This window comes from Hibiscus syriacus, unplaced genomic scaffold, assembly GCF_006381635.1.
Source record: "Hibiscus syriacus cultivar Baekdansim isolate YM2019G1 unplaced genomic scaffold, ASM638163v2 tig00111769_pilon, whole genome shotgun sequence".
NCBI classification, from domain to species: domain Eukaryota; kingdom Viridiplantae; phylum Streptophyta; class Magnoliopsida; order Malvales; family Malvaceae; genus Hibiscus; species Hibiscus syriacus.
Window position 1 is genome coordinate 453,173 of NW_024063172.1, and position 22,065 is coordinate 475,237.

The window sequence follows — 22,065 nt, forward strand, 5'->3', positions numbered from 1 at the left end:
TAACGTGTTGACTGTGATATGATAAAATATGATCTTAGAATATCAAACGACTATTATATCTTAGTTATCATATTAATGTTCAGGTTAGACAACGACCAACTTTTTAACAAAAAAAAAACTAGTTTAGAACCTAATGAATAGTCGGGTGTTCATTTTATAACTTTTAATAGTCGACTGACTCAACAAAATAACACTTTATAGTCGGAGGATCATTTTGTAACTTATGCCAAAATATAAAATCACTTCACAAGCTTTCAACCCAACTTTAATGAATCTCTTAAGGTGGCATGGCAAAAACTCCATTGACACTTGACAGACCCCATTGGAATAAGTATTTATAAGTTATTTGCTTTTGCTGCAGCTTTAGATGATCATCTTGTCCATAACCATGCATTCCTTTGATGATGATGATTCTTTTTCATGTGTCATCATCTTTGCTGCACTTTTATCCTTCTTTCTTGGATTGTCTCATTCGTTGACGTTACAATCGGACATCCGTCGATCCGAACATGATCCCACCGTCATCGTACCTCACGACTTGGGATTTCTCGGCCGATCCATGCGAGACTTCCGGTTCAAAATTCCTGGGGATTCTATGCTCTTTCCCTCAAGGCAATTCAACGAGCAGAATAACGGCGCTCGAGCTTGATAGCGTCGGATATGATGGATTTTTGCCGCCCCGGATAGGAACATTTACTGCACTCACTACGCTCGAACTCATCGGTAACAGGTTCAGAGGGTCGGTTCCGGAGACCATAAAGAATCTCAACAAACTAACCAGAATCTCTCTTTCCGGTAACTTCACCGGCGGTATCTGGACGTGGATATACAGGTTGAAGAAGCTTGAAAGGATAAACCAGTCGGGAAACCAGCTCTCTGGTCGGATCCCTGCTCGGATCTCCAAGCTAAGAAGATTGACTCACTTAACCCTATCAAACAACGAGCTTTCACAAAGAATCCCCAGCTTTTATGCATTGGAAAATCTGCAGATACTCGAGCTCGACTCGAACATGTTGATCGGAAGCTTGCCGAAGCTTCCTCCAGGGCTGACAACTTTAAGATTGTCACACAACAAACTGACAGGCCATATCACATCGTTAGTTAACCTCAAGCATCTAATATCCATAGATTTGAGTGATAACTGGTTTTCTGGACCTGTTTTTTTTTTTATAAGAATAGATGACCTCATTAAAAACCTTCCTCTGAGAGGTCCTTTATCATATGGTAAGAACTAACTAGTGGAAGGAGGAAAAAAGTGTCAGACTTTATTGATTGCAAATGAATTACATAAGACTTAAAAACAATCCTACAAGATACATAAAACTTAAACACACTGTTAAAAATCATAACTACTGAACGCCCCAACTCGCTGAAACAACAATTCTCATCACCCAATCCCCTCTTTTACTAGTTTATCAGCCTCGCAATTACAGCACTTCGGAATCCACCTCACAATAATCTCGTGCACAGACATTGTAGAAGCTATCTCTTTAACTAGACTAGAAAGAAAAGTAGGGACAACTGCTTGATCTTTCAACCATTCCACTGCTAGTTTACAATCAGATTCCACAATTAACCTTCCCTTCGGTTCCCATTCTGAAGAAACAAATAAATATATTCCTATCTTGATTGCTTTCAACTCTGCTACGATGATAGGAGTAGGTCCAACATTTTTTGAAAAATAAATCAACTTTGTCCAATTCCAGTCTCTGAGAATACCCCAAATTCCAGCAATTCTCCCAACAGTACAAACAACTCCATCCACATTCATTTTATAAAAGTCAGTTGGAGGAGGACTCCAACTAACCACCGGCCTGTTCAAAACTTTTATAACTGAGAAAGTGTCTGCCAATGAAGGATCAACAATTAACGAATCCACCAGAATAGAGCTTTTGGGATACTTTGCTAATAACCATTTCGTTAACCTTAGCTGAACCGTGAAAAACAAAGCGAATCTGTCCAGTTTACCTCCATTAAAGATGATATCATTTCTAAATTTCCATAAAGACCATAGGATTGCCGCTGGAATGAACTTCCACATGGCAGAATAAAGCTTCAAATGTCTCCTTCAACAAGTTCACAAAAATGGAGGTGAACAACTATTTCGGAGGACGCTCGACATGCAGCGGAACCTCCTGCAAGGTCATTTACCGGTCAAGTTGGTGAACTTCGAGAGATTAGTAGTAATCTGTCACACAATCAGTTTACAAGTGAAATCCCCATGGGGTATGGACAAAGATTGGGGAGGCCATGGAGAACCCTGTTTTTAGATCATAACTACTTATCGGGTCGCGTTTCAGTAGAGTTCGGCAGCGCCGTCGTGAGGATTAGAGGCAGTCTGGCGAATAATTGCCTGAGATGCCCTTTAAGGATCCCGCTTTGCCGGGGGCGGCAGAGGCCGGCATCGGCATGACATGGTTATACTAAAAAAACCACGAATCATTCAGAGAACTATTGATTAACTTTCTCAGCACTTGTAAATTGTTTTTTTTTTTTCATGAATATGGTAATAGAAAATCATACCAGATAAATTGTTTTGACTCTCTTTATTTATATATAAGATGGAGTTTTCACATGTTCAAAGACACCTTTCATGTTTATTATCTATTATCTGCCAAATCAATGGTCTGCAAACCATGCAGGAGCTTATCAAAAGACATAATCCGGCTTCTGTAGAGGGAACCTCGCCACTTCAACTTCAAACGGACTGCCTTCCGGGTCAGCCAACCTAGCCAGAATTGGTAGAGCACAATTTTACGTCAGAAGGGAAGATGACAGGAAACGAAATGTATTCGTGTAAATGACATTGTAAATATTGCTTAAAACTACTGTTCTTCGAAGTAGTTGCGAGTTTGAACGGAATACCTGCCGGGGACAAACGTGAAAGAACCTTCGACGGAACCTGAAGAGGACAATAAGTGCGTACAGCTCTCGTAAACAAATTCATCTCCACCCTGATGCAATACAGGAAACTGGAAGCATACACGAGAGAATGAGAATTATAACATAATATTTCGTTCGCTATATGGAATATAAATGTAATGCTTCAGCTACGGAACAACTCAAAAGGTTGTTTAAGCAAGACATAAGATTACTCGCAGCTAAATCCCATTCACTATATTTTTCTTATGGAATTTGAAGATACTGATTAATGTTTGAGTTGCCACTGAAAATTACACTATCAGGCACAAGATAAAACGATACATTGTTACCTGCCCGATCACAGCCTCTCTGTTAACATCAGATACGATATCTTCATTAGCACGGATGATCCAGTGTCTCCTATTCAGTTGGCAGGAGCTGAAGGTTGTTCCATTAATGATGCACCCTTCAGGCAACAGGGACATGCGGATTGAATAAGCATACAGATACTTGTCGGCTTCACCTTCCATGCCAGCAAATTCCGGAACAAACACAGCAGACGCTCGAACCTGAACCAGGAAATGTAAAAATTTGATGAATAAGAACTCAAAAGCACAAAAGTACCAGAAAATGGTAATACATGAACAGGTAATGAGCAAAATTCACCTGCAGACCATTTGTTACAGCAGTTGAACATAAGGGAGGCAACTCTGGAAAAAGACTGATACTTCGGACATCTTCTTCTTCACGAACTTTGATAATGCCCTTTTCTAAGCGGCGGCCATGTTCCTCTAACCAAAGCAGCATCCCATCTTGCTGCTGATCACGCGAATCATGTACAGAGCGAAGCAATGTATTCGGGACGCATTGAATCATTTCTCCTCCCATAAAAAGGTTCTTCGTACCAACATAAAGTTGGCCATTGTTACAGTTCAAGAAAAACAGCTTTTCACTATAAGTTGAAGAAGCAGCCACAACAATGTACTTAGATCTGCTAGAAAAACCTAGGTGCCGAACGAGCCCTCGAGTTTCCACTATTACCTGACTTATGGGCAACAAGTAGACATTAACCAAATGGTGATAGAAAGAGTAGCCACCTATGATTCCCAACGAGCTACCGAATGATGCCGTCCAGTGCTCTTCGACCGTAAGGTCTTGACCGTCGTGAAAACGATACAGAAGCCTCGTGGGAGAAGGTAATTTAACTTTCAAAATTGTCTGCAATTGTTGAATATCGGATTCAGATGCACCCCTTCTAAGGGTAGCCTCAGCTTCTGGGAAATTGTTGCTCAACCATTTCTTAAGCTTGTCCCAAAATCTTTTAACTCGTTTAACAAGCGGCCATGGATACATGGCAAAAGCCTCTCTCCATAATTGATACGCAGCCTGGTAAAAAAAGAGACAAAACAAAGATAAAAGCTTTACTAAACAAGAACTCAATCACTTAAAAGGCTTTCAATTCTTAAGCAAATTAAACAGAGTAACATAATCAAAATTCAACGCAAACATTCAAAGTAAACACAATGGGACAATAAACAAAATCAAGAAAAACTTAGAACAAAAGGAAGAACAGCCCATGAAATGTATGGATTAAAAAATGGGGTTTTTAAATTGAAATACCTTGAAACAAGAAACTGGGTTTCCTTGGTGATCTTGAGGGATTGAAAGATGAAGCTCTTGGGAACAAAATTGAGCCCAAAGAGAATCATCGGAAGCAGAAAGTCTAAGGCTTTTGCTGACACATGAAACACAGACGGTGTCAGTTGGACCTAATTTCGATAAAATTATGTTGAGAGCTAAATCTCCTAAACCATCCAATCCCACCTCTGTTTCCATGAAAACCCACTCTCAAAATCAAAATCAAAACTTTGTATTGGTAAATGTATACAGCTTCCTTATGTGTATTGATCTTTGATGAGGGAAAGTTGGAGATAAAAGACACCGGACGATTGTGTGTAGTTGTTTGCTCTCAAGAAAAATAATAAGAAAATTTCACTCTGGTCACTCAAATTTAGTATGCTTATAATTTGGTCACTTAAAATTAGCAAGCTTATATAGATAATCATAAATATGTGTCTTTAATTTTAGTTATACCGAAAAGATTTAGTTTTGCTGCTCCTTTTTGTTTCAAAATGCTAGGGCCTCTGAATGCAAGTTGATTATGATTCTTCTTGTTTTGTGTTCTCTGGATCAAGAACAGGACCATTCATGGAGCTAAGGCTCGGCTAGGCATGCCGGCTGAAATATCAATAACACGAAGTGACTTAAATGGAAATGGTGAGTTAGATTCAACTTGTCATCCTTGTACATGATGATGTTTTCTCAGTTCTCTACGAATTTGTCTTTATTTTGCATACATATGTTTGTTAACATAAGAATGCAAATAAAATAAAAATGTTCTTGCAATGTGCTCCGTTACTTGCTCACCAATTATTGCTGGTTCATAATGCTGTCTTCAAGATAAGTGTTGGTGAAGGTTAATGTTGTAGATTGGTGGAAGAACCGAAGTAAAGTAAATGTTCATTGTCAAAAGCATAGTTATGATGTGCTTGTTTGCCTAAATTGATGTATGCATGGTGTGTTTATGTTGTTTTCAGTTAATGGATTTCTAGGACCATACATAGATGATGGAGGGATGGAAGCATTGACTTGAACCTGGATATGTTTAAACCGGCTTTGACGATCTAGAAGGTATTCGGTTCATCCGACTACTACCGCGCCTTTGAAGCTTTGGTTTCACAGGATGTGAATCATTCATTTCTTGTTCTGGTTTTACAACATATTAATTCAAACAAGCTCATGCCTCTTTCCTCTTCTGCAAACAAACTTGTGCATACTACATGATCTGGATTTCATGGTTTTAATGTTGAATTTATATATATATATATATATATATATATATGGATATTGTCTCACTTGTCTAAAGGCTAAACGTTGATTTGGTTCTTATGGTAACATGGTTGCTTGGCAGGAAATGTTTCCTCATATCAAAGGCACAAACTGGATAGCTCAACTCGAAATAGTCATGCTCGTAAGGTGAATTTTTCGGTTCTTCCCTTTGAATTTTTATCGGTCGTCTGCTCATTCTTGCTTCTTTTCTCTCGGGAGTTAGATCGTTGAACTTTAGCCGTTGTCTTGTGTTAACTTTCTTGGTGTTTTGGGCTTCTGCTTCTTGTTTTGTAGTTTATGTTGTTTTTCATTTGTGTCCTGTACAAATGGGCAAAAAAACAATTGCATTCTCTACATGTAGTAGGGAAGTTCTTTGTTGTTGTTCTCCTTTCTTTTTCCCATAGAGGTCAATAATGTTACATATCATGTTTAATGGAGATAATCCATGCTTTCTCGCTCTGCAGACGTAGATATTCGAATTCGAATTCTCTAATAACATTCACTTTTACTACTGGTATCATTCATTGGGTTCGGTATTTGCTACATCCTTGTGTAACATTCATGTTTGAGTCAGTAAATTTGTCTTGTGGAATCTAGAGCTATCCAAATGAGTGAGTACAGCAACATGTTCTGCTTGTAAGACTTTGTAATGCTATGATTTTGTGATGATGGGTTTATCCCTCCTTTTCATTTCTGCGATCTGGCAGAAATCCATATCTTCCATGGATTGCCACGTGTCCCACTTATTCATCTTTTTCTTCTGGCAAAAAGATATCGGAGGCCCTTATATTTTAGATAAAAAAAATTAATCTAGCCCTCGTATTATTTTTTCTCTCAATGCAATTCTTCAACTCAAAAAATAAATTCAATGTAACCCTTTAACAAATGTTTTTCGTCGTTAACCGCTATGGTGCTGACGTGACAGTCTACAGTGTTGACGTGATAATCTACAGTGGTTGATAACATGAAATATGAGCTAAATTGGTAACTCAAATACGTCAGTACAGTGGATTGCCACATCAGTACCGTAACGATCAAACGATGAGAAACATTAGTTAAATTGTCATATTAAACTTATTTTCTGATTTGGAGGATCACATTGAGAGAATAAATAATACAGGGGTCATACTGATTTTTTTCAAAAATACATGACAAAAGGGGGGGCGTAGATGATTCAAATCTTTAATGTTCAACACATTGAGTAGCATCAATCCTAATCTTATTACTTTACATCATTTCATTGCCTTGTAACTTTGTTCTTTTTACTTTACTTACCAATGATGTTTGAAGATGCAATATTAAAACCGGGTACATTGAAACTCAGAGGAACCCACCAAAAAAGGAAATTAGATAAAAACAAGGGTAAATTACGTATTTAGTACATAAATTATTAATTTTGATATGTTTTAATACCTAAACTTTCAATTTTTTCAAAATTATGTCTAACGTTTAGTTTTTATTCATTTGTAGTATCCCACCGTTAAAAATTTAACAGTCATTGACCGTCGTATTCGTCGGCCGATAAAGCCCAAAATTCCATCTCGTACCTTTTTTACCCCTTGAATGTGATTATAACCTCCGTTACACCGAAAAATGTCTCAATCTTCCCAAATCGATGATAGACTCTTCGACTTCTTCATCCTCTGATCTTCGTCGTCAACTGTCCGATGAGCATGAAACTAGACTATGTTGGTTGCCTCGTCATTTTCTCATGGTATATCACTCGGATTGGTCATCCGTCACCGGAGCTATGTCCCGTTAGTCCGTCCGTTAAGTTTTTAATGATGGGTACTAAAATGAAATAAAATTGATAATTTAAATACTAAACACTTAATTTACCCTAAAAAACGGACAATTTTGTAGTTTGTGGAAGGCAGTAACATCAAAATCAAAGCCCTTAAAGTTGTACCTAATATTTTCTTTTAGCAGATCATGTGGCTCTCTTTGTGTTTGCCAATTCCCCCACAACTTGAATTTCATTACAAAATGACCCTTTCACATCCCAAATTGCTTACAAAGAAGCTTCATTGATTCACCACTCAATCAATTTTGATCCATTTGCTTTTGCATGTCCTCTTCTGCATCCCTCATCTATGAAAATTTGTATGCAAAAACAGGAAGTTTGAATTAAACAATAGAAAAATATAAGGTTGTGTTCTGTAGATGGAGTTGGCAATATAATGTCATAGTTTGTAGAACGAAGAAAGGATTATACTTGCGTCTATTAGGTGAGTTTAGGGTTTGTAGAAAGAAGAGATATTATTTTTCTAACCACTCCAAACTAATAAAAAAATATATAATACATTAATCTTTAGATGTATAGATTACAAATATTGGGAGTTGAATGTTATCTTATAAATACGATTAAAGGCTTAATGGTCACCTTTGCTCCTGTAATAGGCTCAATTTATCATTTTCACCCCTATCGTATTTTCACATCAATTTAACCCTCGAAGTTGCTCAATTGCATCATTCTATACCCTACTCCTAACTTAAAACCTTAAACTATAAATCCTAAGTTGGATTTAAGGTTCAAGGTTTATGGTTAAGAGGTTATGGGTTATGCTTTAGGGTTTAGGGTTTTAAGTTAGGGGTAGGATATAGAATGATGCAATCGAGCAACTTCTAGTGTTAAATTGATGCGAAAATACGATAAGGACGAAAATGATAAATTGGATCTACTACAAAGACAAAAATTACCTTTTACCATGATTGAATAAGTTTTGAATCCAGGAAAACCCTTCTTGGAGTAAGCAATATACATCTTAGTTTAGATACTAAATATATTCAATGATTTAAATAAGTATCTATTAAAATCACAACATAAAATAAAACATCCTCCTCCTTTTAATAATTAAGGTATATCGATTTTTTTAAGAAGAAGACAAACTATTAAAAATAAAGGTAAAGTATATAAATGGTCCACCGACTATATATTACTTCTTTGTTAAGTCTCTCAACTATTAAAAGTTACAAAATAGTCCTCCGATTATAGAATGTTACTTTGTTGAGTCCCTTGACTATTAAAAGTTACAAATGGTCACCTGACTATTCATTATGTTCCAAACTCGTACTTTTCCGTTAACAAGTTGACGATATTTTGAGCGAAACGTTGACATACTGACTGTTATATGATAAAATTTGATCCTAGAATCTCAAGCGACTATCATATCTCGTTCATCATGTTAACGTCCAGCTTAAACAACCGCCAATTTTTAACGGAAAATGAAGAGTTTGGAACATAATGAATAGTCGGTGACCATTTTGTAACTATTAATAGTTGAGGGACTTAATAAAGTAACATTATATAATCAGAGGATGATTTTATAAATTTTAATAGTCGAATGACTTAATAAAGAGGTATCCTAGTCAGGGACTACTCGTGTACTTTACCCTAGAAATAATTATGCATATAAAACATAGATGCAAACAAACGAGGGTGCAAAATATGGGACCACATGAATGGGATGGACATAAAAATCATCATCAAAGAAAAGATCCCCTCTAACATTTGTCTTTTTGTCTCATCATTACCCAAGGAATAATCTTTAATTTGATTCCATTTTATTCCAAATCTATATTTTCAATATGCTTATAAATCCACATTTTTAAGTAAGTTATTGCAATTTTCGAGATTTATGAATAGGTCGGTAACTTTAATTCCAAATTATTTTTAGGATAAAATACATAAATGATTCCACAACTATTGGGTATTTCTCTGTTAAGTCTCTTGACTGTTAAAAGTTATAAATGATCTATCGACTATAAGGCGTTGCTTTGTTGATTCCCTTGACTATTAAAAGTTACAAAAATTATTACCCGACAATTCATATGTTCCAAATTCTTCATTTTTCGTTAAAAAATTGATGGTCGTTTGAACTGGATGTTAACCTATTGATTGAGACATGGTAATATATGATCCCAAAACCGTTTGAGTTGTATAATTGCTTGAGATTTTGGGATCAAATTTCATCATATCTCAGTCAGTAAGTTAACGTATAGTTCAGACTACCATCAATTTTTAATAGAAAATGACGGGTTTGGAACATATAAATAGTTGGATGACCATTTCGTAAGTTTTAATAGTTGGAGGACTCAACAAAGCAACACTTTGTAGTCAGGGGATCATTCTATAAGTTTTAATAGTTAGGGACTTAAAAAAGTAACACCCTTATTTTTAGTCAAGCTCAAATTGATCGACGGGCTTGATTCACCCTTCATAAGATTTATGAAATATTATATTAATCTCTATCGAATATATGATGGTAATAATCCAACTATAAAGTTGCTCAATCAATAAATAAATAATATTTTTGTCTCAAATACTAATTGAATATGCAATTTTGGACTTAATCAAAAATAAAATATTAAAAAAAACTTGAAACAAAATATAAAATTAGACATGCTGAAGAGGTTATGAGGAAGGGAAGGCAAAGTGATTAGATTAATGTTTTAAAGGTCTATTCATAAAATGCAACTATATTCCAACCACACATTAATAATAACATTATAATGTCCATTAAAATATATATTTCCATCATGGAATATAAATAAAATCAATAAAAACTCTCATGTAAATAATATTTACGCATAAAAGAATCATAAATATAGTATGGTTGAGGCACATTTAGGTGAACTTAAAATCAAATAATTATATTAATCATGATTGGTTCAAGTGGTAAGTAGCTTGATATTGTTACAGTAAATCTCGAGTTCGAGTTCTTGTGTATGCAGAAAATTTCCGCTGTGAGACTTATTCACCAAAATTAGGTGTATGACATGGGTAGGGATGGCAACGGGTAGGGTTAGGGTCGGGTTTTGGTCAATCCGACTTGACCCGAAAATATGCACCCTCCACTCTAGCCCGACTTGAAAATATATATCTCCCACCCGACTCCGGCCCGATGTAAATTAAGGATTTAATTTAAATAATAATATTTTTTTAAGGAAAGTACATTATTATCCTCGGATTGGATTGGCTCGGAGTTTTTTCGCCCTTTACCCGAACCCAACTTCATCCCTTAAAAAAGTTGACCTGACTCGATATGTACTCGATTTTTTTGAAAAAAAATCAGATATTCGCGTTGAATCAGGTCGGAACCCGTCAGATGTGGGTGAAATTATCATCCCTAAGCATGGGTTGATCTGGATTAATAAAGACAAAGCCCTAAGAACCAGAAATACAACAACAAAAACAAAAACATCAGATGATTATAGTCTACATCAAGTGCTATAGCATTTATCATCATCTCTTTGTTGGTATTAGCAACATAAAATATGTTGTTTGTTAGGTTTCTTTTAGAGTTATGTAGTTCCAATCGAGAAATATGGGATTCCAATGCCATTTGTTTATTTTGTTATGGGAATAAATGTTTTATTCCTTTACAATAACACCCCTATTTACTAATAAGTATGTTGACATCATCTTGATTCAATGCATATCCAAATCCTTAGATGCATAGGAATTTTATGCTACAATGAGATAATGAAACTTTCAATTTTTTTAAAATCATACTTAACATTTAATTTATGTTTCGTTTTAGTACCTCACTGTTAAAAACTTAACGGGTGATTTGCACAGACACCTTTTTAATGGGTAAATTGAATCATTCATCACTCTACTATCTTCTCATCCTATTTTGGTCATGAAGTTTAATTTTTTTAATTTAATTACTTAACTTTCAAATTGCTCCTAATCTAATCACTCTAACTTTTAAATTTATTTATTATTTGTAATTATATATTAATAAAATAATTAAAAAAATGGCATGTCGTAAAAAGTATTAATAAAATAAATTAGAGTGATTAAAATAGGAACAATTTGAAAGTTGAGTACTTAAATTGAAATTTTTTAAACTTTAGTACCAAAATAGAAGTGAGAAGGTAGTTGAAGGATGAATGATTAATTTACCCATAAAAATGCAATGTCGTTAAATTTTTAACAACGAGTTGCTAAAATAAAACAAAAAATAAACTTTAGGTATGGTTTTTTTTTTAAAAATAAAAATTTAGATATTAAAACAGACCAAAACTAATAGTTTATATACTAAAGACATAATTTACCCAAAAAATAACATAGCATAGCAAGCATATTATCAGTTACATCCTAAAGGCAAGATTTACCCAAAAATTGAATTAAAACTTTTTATTAAATGCATACTTCATCTTCAAGAAACCTAATAACCATTAATAATTTGTATGTCTCTATTCAAAATTATATGTAATATTAATTTAAACATGGAGATTGAGATAATTGATATAACAAATTGCTCCACGAAGTGTTATGAGTACATTGGTAAATTATCGTAAAAAGGATCTAACTATATCAATGCAACATGAACGTTAAACTATCATAACTATAGATAAAACTATGCTATAAAAGCATACGAACAAGTATGCTATAGGAAAAAGAGAGTAAAGAGCTATTTAAAAAGAGAAAATTAGGGTTCTTATAGGTTCTGTACTTGTTTTAATTCATGTACGTATCCTTAAAAAGGTGGTACTTAATGGGTTTGTCATTAAAATTTTAACATATGAATCTTATCGTGGTTAGTTTTGGTAGACAATATATAAAATCATATATAAATCCTAATTGGGTTTTAGGTATGTCCTGACCCTGGACTGTGAGAACTACTCCTAATCTAAACTTTAGGAAAGACACATTATTTTATTTTTAGGGGCGAATTTAAATTTATAAAATTTCATGGGGTGAAAACAGATTTTTCTATGCATTTGTTCCATCCCTAGGCCCAATGATGGACCAAGGGGTAGTTGCCCTCCCCTGAAATTTTAAAGTGACTATATATTTTATATTTTTCTATGTATTTTTTATTGAAATTTTTTTCGTCCCCTAAAATTCAAGTTCGCGCCTCCCCTATAATTTTAAAAGTTCAAATTCATCCCCTAACATAAAATCTTACGTTCGACATTGTCGAGGCCCGCTACCATCTAGGTCCATCCATGTGCATAAACAAAGAAGTGAATGTTTTGAGATGTGTTTTTATAAATGATGGGATACCTTCTTTTATGATTGAAGTAGAGAGAAATAATCATCCAAAAAAATAGTGAACGTGATACTCAAGTCTCTCAAGAGCTCTCACAAAATTGAAATATGATAAAGGAAAAAATATTTATTTTTGGTAAGGATCTATATGAATAATTGTTCGAAAACTATGTGGTATATGTAAAAAAAATGTGTTAACAAAAACCTGAATAGGATGGACAACGACAAATACACATGCATATGGGTCTTATTTTCTATTGTTCCAAGAGGTTACAGGTTCGAGCACCACCAGTTATAGCAGGGTGATTGAGAACGTTCATTGTCAAATAATTGAGAATATTTAATAGAATAGATACTAATTTATAATCAATTTAGCTTAATAAAAAAACGTTTTAGCACTCTTACCTATATTTTGCACCCTCATTTGTCTGCGTCTACATCTTCTATGCATAATTATTCTAGGGTAAAGTATACAAATAGTCCCTGACTAGAATACCAATTTATTAAGTCTTTCGACTATTAAAAGTTATAAAATGGTCACCGACTTTTTATTATGTTCCAAACTCATCCTTTTTCCGTTAAAAATTGGCAGTTGTTTAAGTTGAACGTTAGCATGATGACTAAGATATGATATTCGTTTGAGATTCTAGGATCAGATTGTATCATATCACAGTAAACATGTTAACGTTCAGCTCAGAATATCGTCAACTTTTTAACGGAAAATGACGATTTTGGAACATAATAAATAGTCGGGTGACCATTTTGTAACTTTTAATAGTTGAGAGACTCAACAAAGCAACATTCTATAGTTGGATGATCATTTTGTAACTTTTAATAGTTGATGAACTTAATAAAGAAGTATCATATAGTCAAGGACAATTTATGTACTTTATCCTTATTTTCAATAGTCTGTATTCTTCTTAAAAAATCGATATACATATGTGGTATATGTAAAAAAATATGTTAACAATAACAAAAATCTGAATAGGATGGACAACGACAAATACACATGTAAATGGGTCTTATTTTCTAGGGTAAACTATGCATGCAGTCCCTATGTTTAGGGTATGTCTGACTTTAGTCACCAATTTAAAAATTAAGGGGAAACGGTCCTTAACATTATCGATCCGTTCGATTTTAGTCCTTCATCTATTAATTTTCGTTACCCCCTTTTGTTTAAGTCTCTAACATGGCTGACGGACTAAAATCAAACAAGAGTTAACGATTGAGAAACTAAAATCGAACGGATTGATAATATTAAGAACTAAAATCGAACGGATCGATAACATTAAAGACGATTCCCCCTTAATTTTTAAATTGTTGACCAAGTCGGTCAGATCGAAAACATAAGGGAATATCTGCATAATTTACCCTAATAAATAATCGAACAATAAAAAACCAAATTGCTTGAATTAGAGATGTAGCCTTGGAGGAAAGCAAAATTTCTTTTATTCCGAACCAATTAATGTGCTTAGTTTTTCTATGAATATTTTGTTCCGTTAATAGAATCTAGTAAAAAAGACAATTCTATAAAAAAAAATGTTGGGTAAAGTACACAAATGATCTTTCGACTGTAGGATATTGTTTTATTAAATTTCTCGACTATTAAAAGTTATAAAGTAGTCCTTTGACTATAGAGTATTATTTTGTTGAGTCCCCCTACTATTAAAAGTTATAAAATGATCACTCGACTATTCATTATGTTTCAAACTAATCCTTTTATGTCAAAAAATGGATGGTATTCTGAGTTGAAAGTTAACATGCTAACTATGATAAGATAAATTTTGATCTCATAATCTGAAATGATTATCATATCTTAATCATCATGTTAATGTCTAACTTAGACAATCGCTAATTTAAAACAAAAAAGGACGAGTTTAGAACATAATGAATAGTCTAGTGATTATTTTGTAACTTTTAACAATTGAGTGACTCAATAAAACAACACTCTATAGTTGAAGGACTATTTTGTAACTTTTAATATCCTATAGTCGGGGGACCATTTGTGTACTTTATCCAAAATTATTTTGGATGAAATGTTCCGTTAATAATAAAAAAATAGTTTTCTTTTGTAGTGACGTTGGAACCTTGTTTTAAATGTCTTGTTTTTTCTTCAACGACATTAATTCTTTGTAATTCTCCAAATCAGGACAATGCATAGTTTTTTTCAAGCAAACAGAAACAAACCATACCTAAAGTTTATAGGGTAAACTACACATTTAATACCTAAACTATCCATTTCTATCCGTTTTAGTACATGAATTTTCATTTTTTTCAAAACCATACATAATTTTTTAGTTTTTGCTTCATTTTAATATTGTGTAGTTAAAAACTTAACGCGATTAGTACCTAAACTATCAGTTTTGGTCTTTTTTTTGTACCTAAACGTTCAATTTTTCAAAACTTAATGTTAAATTTTGAAAGGGGTACTAAAATGAAATAAAAACTAAAGTGTTAACGACATGATACTAAAATGAAATAAAAAAAATAAACTTTAGGTATGGTTATGAAAATTTTAAGATTTAGTTACTAAAATGGATCAAAACTGATAATTTAGATATTAAACACGTAATTTACCTAATTTATATTTAGAAATTGCATAGAAAGCCATATACTTGCTTTTCACTATAGCTTAGCTCCAATTATTTATTCATTATGCACCTCAACATATATATATATATATATATATATATATATATATATATAATACTTAAGCAAGTAAATGTAATAAATATATTTCTATATAGTACGCTAATGATTTTTTTTATTAATTTAAGGTAAGTACAAGATAATATATGTTCAAAAATATTTCTCAATTTTTCGATATTGAACGCTCACACTTTTGATATCTATAGTATTTGAATCCATATCCTTAAGAGTAACCATAATTATTTTTACACAGAAATGACATGACCCTAAATATAATAGTATGGGCAATATTTTAGAATTCAAAGCTTTGAACTTGGCCATTTCTGAACTCGAATGAAATTGAGTTCTGCAAAGGTGTCTAAAGAGTCAAAGGGGGCCTTCCCAAGAGCTCTCTTCACTTGAAACGGCGAAGCCACCACCCGATTCTTCCACTTCAGCCGGTCGATCAGCTCGAGCAATGGTCATCGGTAACGGTAGACATGTACAACAACAACAATAATCTTCATCATCAGCCTCAAACTAGCCACACGTCAATAAGTCGTTCATCGGATTACTCGGCCGGTGGCAGCGGTGACGGGGAGCCTAGTGGCGCGGGTAACAAATGGGCATCGAGGCTTCTAAAGGAATGTGCTAGGGCCATCTCCGACAAGGACTCTAGCAAAATCCATCACCTTCTTTGGATGTTGAACGAGTTGTCTTCCCCTTATGGAGACTGTGATCAGAAACTAGCTTCGTATTTCTTGCAGGCACTGTTCTGCAAGGCGACGGAATCGGGACTCCGGTGCTTCAAAACCCTAACGTCCGTCGCCGAGAAGAGCCACTCGTTCGACTCGGCTCGGAAGCTGATCCTTAAGTTCCAAGAGGTTAGTCCATGGACAACTTTTGGTCACGTAGCCGCCAATGGTGCAATTTTGGAAGCCTTAGATGGTGAGCGTAAGCTTCACATCATCGACATAAGCAATACCCTTTGCACTCAATGGCCTACTTTGCTCGAAGCTCTCGCCACTCGAAACGACGACACGCCGCACTTGAAGCTCACCGTCGTCGTTACCGCCAATATCGTAAGATCGGTGATGAAGGAAATAAGCCAGCGAATGGAGAAGTTCGCTAGGTTAATGGGTGTACCCTTTGAGTTTAATGTGATAACTGGCCTAAATAACATAGGTGAACTCACAAAGGAGGCCCTCGGTGTTCTCGAAGACGAAGCCGTCGCAGTGAATTGTATCGGAGCCTTACGAAGAGTACCCGTCAAGGAAAGAGCCACCGTGATCCGAACGTTCCGGTCACTTGGACCTAAACTCGTGACGGTCGTCGAGGAAGAAGCCGATTTCACGAGCACTCGATACGAATTCGTCAAATGCTTCGAAGAATGCCTAAGGTTCTACACCCTCTACTTCGAAATGCTCGAGGAATGCTTCGCCGCGACGAGCAACGAGAAGCTCACGCTCGAGAGAGAGTGCTCGAGGAGCATAGTGAGGGTTTTAGCCTGCGACGACGACCAAGACAACAACAACAACGAAGGCGAGTGCGAGAGAAGGGAAAGAGGGAAGCAATGGTCCAAAAGACTCAACGAATCGTTCTCACCAGTCGGGTTCAGTGACGACGTGGCGGACGACGTCAAGGCATTGCTAAAAAGGTACAAGGCCGGATGGGCAGTGGCACAGCCGCATCAAAATGAAACAGGACTTTACTTAATATGGAAAGAAGAACCAGTGGTATGGGTATCGGCATGGAAACCCTAGAAGAAACTGAATCATTTGGGCACTGCATTTATGCAACAATTTGGAAGCAAAAACAGAACATGCAGATGGAGTTCATTGCTTTTTTCCATCTCTTTGTTTTGATCTTTTCGTATAAATCATACACATATTTGCGTATGTGATTGTCTACTTTTTTTTTCTTTCAGCTTTATGCTTTGGAGTTTGTGATGTATCTTTTTTCTGGTTTAGATCATTATTTTTATTTGAAGGTGTTTGAATTTTGTATAAAATTATTATATATTATAAGTTTGCAATAAAAATGTAACAATATGCACAGTATCTCTCATTAATTATATATATACACACGCAATTATTTTAGTTTTAGAATCGTTGGATGAGTAGAAATATATGACTGAGACTCACAGTAAGAAATGTGAAAAACCGTTGGATGAGTGAAAACAGGTGGTTGAGATTAAAATGTGAAGATATTTATTAGGAAAAAAATAAGAAATCAATCTTAACCATTTGTTTTCACTCATCCAACGGCCTTAAATCTATGTAAAACTAAAGAGTTTTTCATTGTGTAGGTGGATCATAATCATAATCCTAATATATATATATATATATATATATATATGGATAAAATCTTATTACACAATGTAAAACTCTTTTAGTTTTACACAGATTTAAGATCGTGGGATTAGTAAAAATATATGATTAAGATTAACAGTAGGAAATGAGGAGATATTTACTGAAAAAAAAACAAGGAGTCGATCTTAACCATCTATTTTCACTCATCCAACGATCCTAAAAATATGTGTAAAACTAAAGAATTTTATATTGTGTTACTAGATCTTAACCCGTATATATATATATATAATTATGTTAATTTTACATTACATTCGGTACAAAACTTGAATGACAATTATTGATTGAGATAAAAAAAAAAAATAGGGCAAACTACGTATTTAGTATTTAAACTATCAGTTTTGATCGATTTTAGTACTTAAACTTTAATTTTTTTCAAAAGCATACCTAAAGTTTAATTTTCATTTTATTTTAGTACCCCATCACTATAAACTTAACGCGATTAGTACCTAAACTATCAGTTTTGTTCCGTTTTAGTACCTAAACTTTCAATTTTTTTTAAAACTTAACGTTGACTTTTGAACGAGGTACTAAAATGAAACAAAAACTAAAGTTTTTAATGGTGGGGTACTAAAATGAAACAAAAACTAAATTTTAGGTATGGTTTTGAAAAAAATAAAAGTTTATATAATAAAACGGATTAAAATTGATAGTTTAGGTACTAAATGTGTAATTTACCCAGAAAGTAATGAATTTTTAAAATATCAACTATTCCATTAAAAAAGAAAATAACTAAGCTTATTATCATTTTCTTTATCCTTTTATATGACTTATTATATATATTGATAAAAAATGAATTTTATTTTATTTTTTATCATTATTTATCCATTTATCATTTTCATTTATCTTATATTAAAATTTTTATCATTATCTTTTACCCTTAATATTTGTACTATAAAACATTATTAAATTTTTTTCATCTTTTATATTCTTGCAATTCTTTCTTTTAGTTTATAATATTAATAATTTTATTTTTGTTTTATAGAATTATTGTTCATTAGTAAGGTTTACATTAATTATTAATTAAATGTGTCTCACTATTAAATACATGAATCTTCACAATTAAAAAAATAAAATTATATAAATATTTGTATCAAGTCGAGTCAGATGTAAATTTTACCCCAAAAACAAGTCGAGTTTTAAATTAGATAAAACCTCCCTAACATGGGTCAAATTAGATGACGAGCGGAAGGGTAAAATACTCAAGTTTGGGTTAGTAAAAACTCTGGTCCAACTCAACTTGACTTAACCCATATTTATCCCTACATATAATAGAAAATTATTTTATTTAAAATTTAAATTCTACGTTGATTTTATATCCAAACAAATAAATTTATCAATTTTGAATTTTTTTAATATTTATTTTGTTATTAAAAAATATAAAAACGAACCCTAGTTAAATAATATCCAAAGGATTGCTTGCATGCCATTGCCATCCTTATGATCAACATGATATGATGAACATGTATTAGGATAAAATCTTTTTCAATGTCAATCTATTACAGAGTTAATGTTAGAGTTTGACTTAAATTCGATTTGACTCGAATTAATTAGAAAAAATAGGAAATCTTGTTTAATTGAAAGAACAAAATTTATTCCATTTTATGTTGACTGAGCAAAAAGTGTAGTTCGACTAGATTTCTTGCTTTGCAAGTTTTCTTTATAATTAAGTAACTATATTTGTTAATAGTTATTAGAGATTGTGATTAGATATAGAGTTGTTAACGTATATTAATCTTGTATTATTCTATTCTCGACCTCTGTGAAAATTCTCCTATTTTATTTATGATTTTTTCTCGAAAGACTTTTTTTAAAAATACTTTGATTAGCGACTATTAAAAGTTATAAAATGATCTTCGGACTATAGAGTGTTACTTTGTTGAGTCATTGACTATTAAAAGTTACAAAATGGTTACTCAACTATTCATTATGTTCTAAAATCGACATTTTTCGTTAAAAATGGATGATATTCTGGGTTGAACATTAACCTGCTGGTTGTGATATGATAAAAATCTGATCTCATAATCTCAAACGACTATCATATCTCAGTCATCATACTAATGTTCAGCTTAGACAATCGTCGACTTTTTAACGAAAATGATGACTTTGAAACATAATGAATAGTCGGGTGACCATTTAGTAACTTTTAATAGCTGAGAGACTTAATAAAGTAACATTTTATAGTCGAATGATTGTTTTATAACTTTAAATAATCGATTTAATAAAGTAGTATCTTATAGTCGAGACCATCTGATATAAAGTGAAAAGGGGGGCCAAAGAAGAGACATTGGTGGCAAACACAAGAATACCAACCAAATCCCATGTTTGCCTACCATTGTCTCTGTGTAATGACTCGAACAGCATATTTTTTTTGCCTTTACTTACCATTATTCTCTTCTTGCTTTACTCCAACATTGTGTAGTGGAGATCAACTTTTCTAGATTTACATCAGACCCCTTTCTTGTTCATTTCTTATCGGCTTAAAGCAAGAATAGACCCCAAAATTTTGCCCCCTTTTCACTTTAATCCTTAACTCATTTTTTGGGTCGAAATAAGTCCTTAAACTATCATATTTAACCATTCTAAGTTTTGACGTTTTTCAGATAGAATTTTTTTCAGTCAGCAAGATGCTGCATGTTACACAAAATTAGGTACGTATTTTGATCCAAGGTAGTTTAGGGACTTAAAGCAAAATGGGGCATAGTTAGGGGCTTATTTTGACCAAAAAATAGTTTAAGAGTTTATTTTGAATAAAAATAGTTTAGGGACTTATTTTTAGTTTAACCCCTTACTATTTCCTTTCTTTTTATTTTGCTCATCTTCCCTAATTTTTTATTTTTTGATTATAAATATTTCTCTTTCCCAAAACTTAGCCCTACAATATATATATATATATATATATATATATATATATATATCACCAGGGATGGACCTAGGCTTGACGGGACAGTCGCCCCTTAAAAATTTAAAATTATTATATATTTTAAATTTTTTCTATGTATTTTCTATTAAAAATCTATTTTTGTCTCCCTAAAATTTTATTCACCCCTGAAATTTTATAAGTTCAAGCTCGTCCCCTAACACAAAATCTTACGTTCATCCCTATAATCACTCACCTTCCATATAATAATTTTTTTAAATAATTCTTATTTAGTGAGAAAATTAAAATTTTATTCCTAATGACTATTAAAATAATTTAAATTAATAAGTACTAAAATATTTTATATTCAATATTTGATTATTCAAATCAATTTAATTTATATCAGCAAATACAATAATGTAGAGTATCCATAAGCCAAAAACATGCAACAAAGCTTTATAAAGCTTGGCCCAGCTTGAATTATTATTCTATCATTGGAAAGGAAATATATTATACAATTGACATGTATTTTATTCCTATTTAGTTTTAAAAAAAATTAAATTATATACCTTTCGGTATTAGAAAATATTACAATATAATATTTATTCATAAATTTTCTGTTTCTAAATCTAAATACGGGATGATAACAAGAAATATATTATGTATCTCTCGTATAAAAGATCAAAATTATATATGGGAAGCATAAGACCGTATTTGTTGAATCAAACTGGACTTGAAGGATTCTTTATTGAATCAAAAGATTATAAGATCGTATTTGTTCAGAATCATTTTTAATAATTGATGGCGGTGATACACCCTAAATATCTAACTATTTAAACTTATAATATCTAAAAATAACAATATTCTCTTTTACTATTGATGTCGTTTTATTAATTCCTATAATATTTTTTATTTATTTTGAGATGATTTCAAGTTACATAATATTTTATGATTTACTTTATCATAACTAATTATAATTGAATTTTTATTTCAGGGTGGATGGATTAATTTAATTTTATGTTAACCTCTTTTTCTTTATACTTCATTTTATAACATTTTAATTTAAAAATTACATAATATTAAAAATAGCCCACGACGTTTATCAAAATGGATATTTGGGTCCTTATTTTTTCGGAGCATTTTGGATCCTAACATCTCACTTTGAGGTAAAAAACTCCATTTATAAATGAAAATCACTCGTTAACATACAATTAACGCTCTAAAATATGAATCTTTTTAGGCTTAATATCAAAATAAGTGTTTAAATTATACCCTTTTTTTCGAATAGGTGCCTAAACTATTTTGACTCATCTATGCTCCTAGTGTTATAAACGCTACCACTTTAGGTGTCTGAAGTTAAAAACGTTACCACTTTAGGTGTCTCATTTCTAACGACTGTTAGAAAGCCTGTTAAATAACATATGTCACAAACTTCGTGGTTTCAAATTTCATGG

The 22,065-nt window shown here is 32.9% G+C and overlaps 2 protein-coding genes and 1 pseudogene across 3 annotated transcripts; 2 read left to right on the forward strand and 1 right to left on the reverse strand.

The window, feature by feature from the left end:
* Window positions 1-485: 485 nt before the first annotated feature.
* Window positions 486-2,413, forward strand: LOC120169786 (receptor-like protein kinase; the record flags this gene model as incomplete). The annotated part of the gene is made up of 2 exons (XM_039177900.1): window positions 486-1,224; window positions 2,127-2,413. Coding segments are annotated over 2 exons (1,026 nt in total), but the record flags the coding sequence as incomplete, so codon positions are not given.
* A 114-nt stretch (window positions 2,414-2,527) lies between these two features.
* LOC120169681 (F-box protein SKIP16-like) lies at window positions 2,528-4,762 on the reverse strand. 2 transcript variants are annotated; one of them, XM_039177794.1, is made up of 5 exons: window positions 4,483-4,762; window positions 3,529-4,248; window positions 3,213-3,431; window positions 2,866-2,972; window positions 2,528-2,728 (listed from the first exon to the last, which is right to left on the reverse strand). In XM_039177794.1, the coding sequence occupies exons 1-5, from the start codon at window positions 4,696-4,698 to the stop codon at window positions 2,650-2,652; spliced, it is 1,341 nt and encodes a 446-aa protein (XP_039033725.1). In that variant the 5' UTR covers window positions 4,699-4,762; the 3' UTR covers window positions 2,528-2,649. The 2 variants fall into 2 exon arrangements, with proteins under 2 accessions (XP_039033725.1, XP_039033726.1); XM_039177795.1 differs by lacking the exon at window positions 2,528-2,728 and having other exon boundaries at window positions 2,928-2,974; window positions 3,202-3,431.
* A 10,914-nt stretch (window positions 4,763-15,676) lies between these two features.
* Window positions 15,677-17,259, forward strand: LOC120169468 (annotated as a pseudogene).
* Window positions 17,260-22,065: the final 4,806 nt, after the last annotated feature.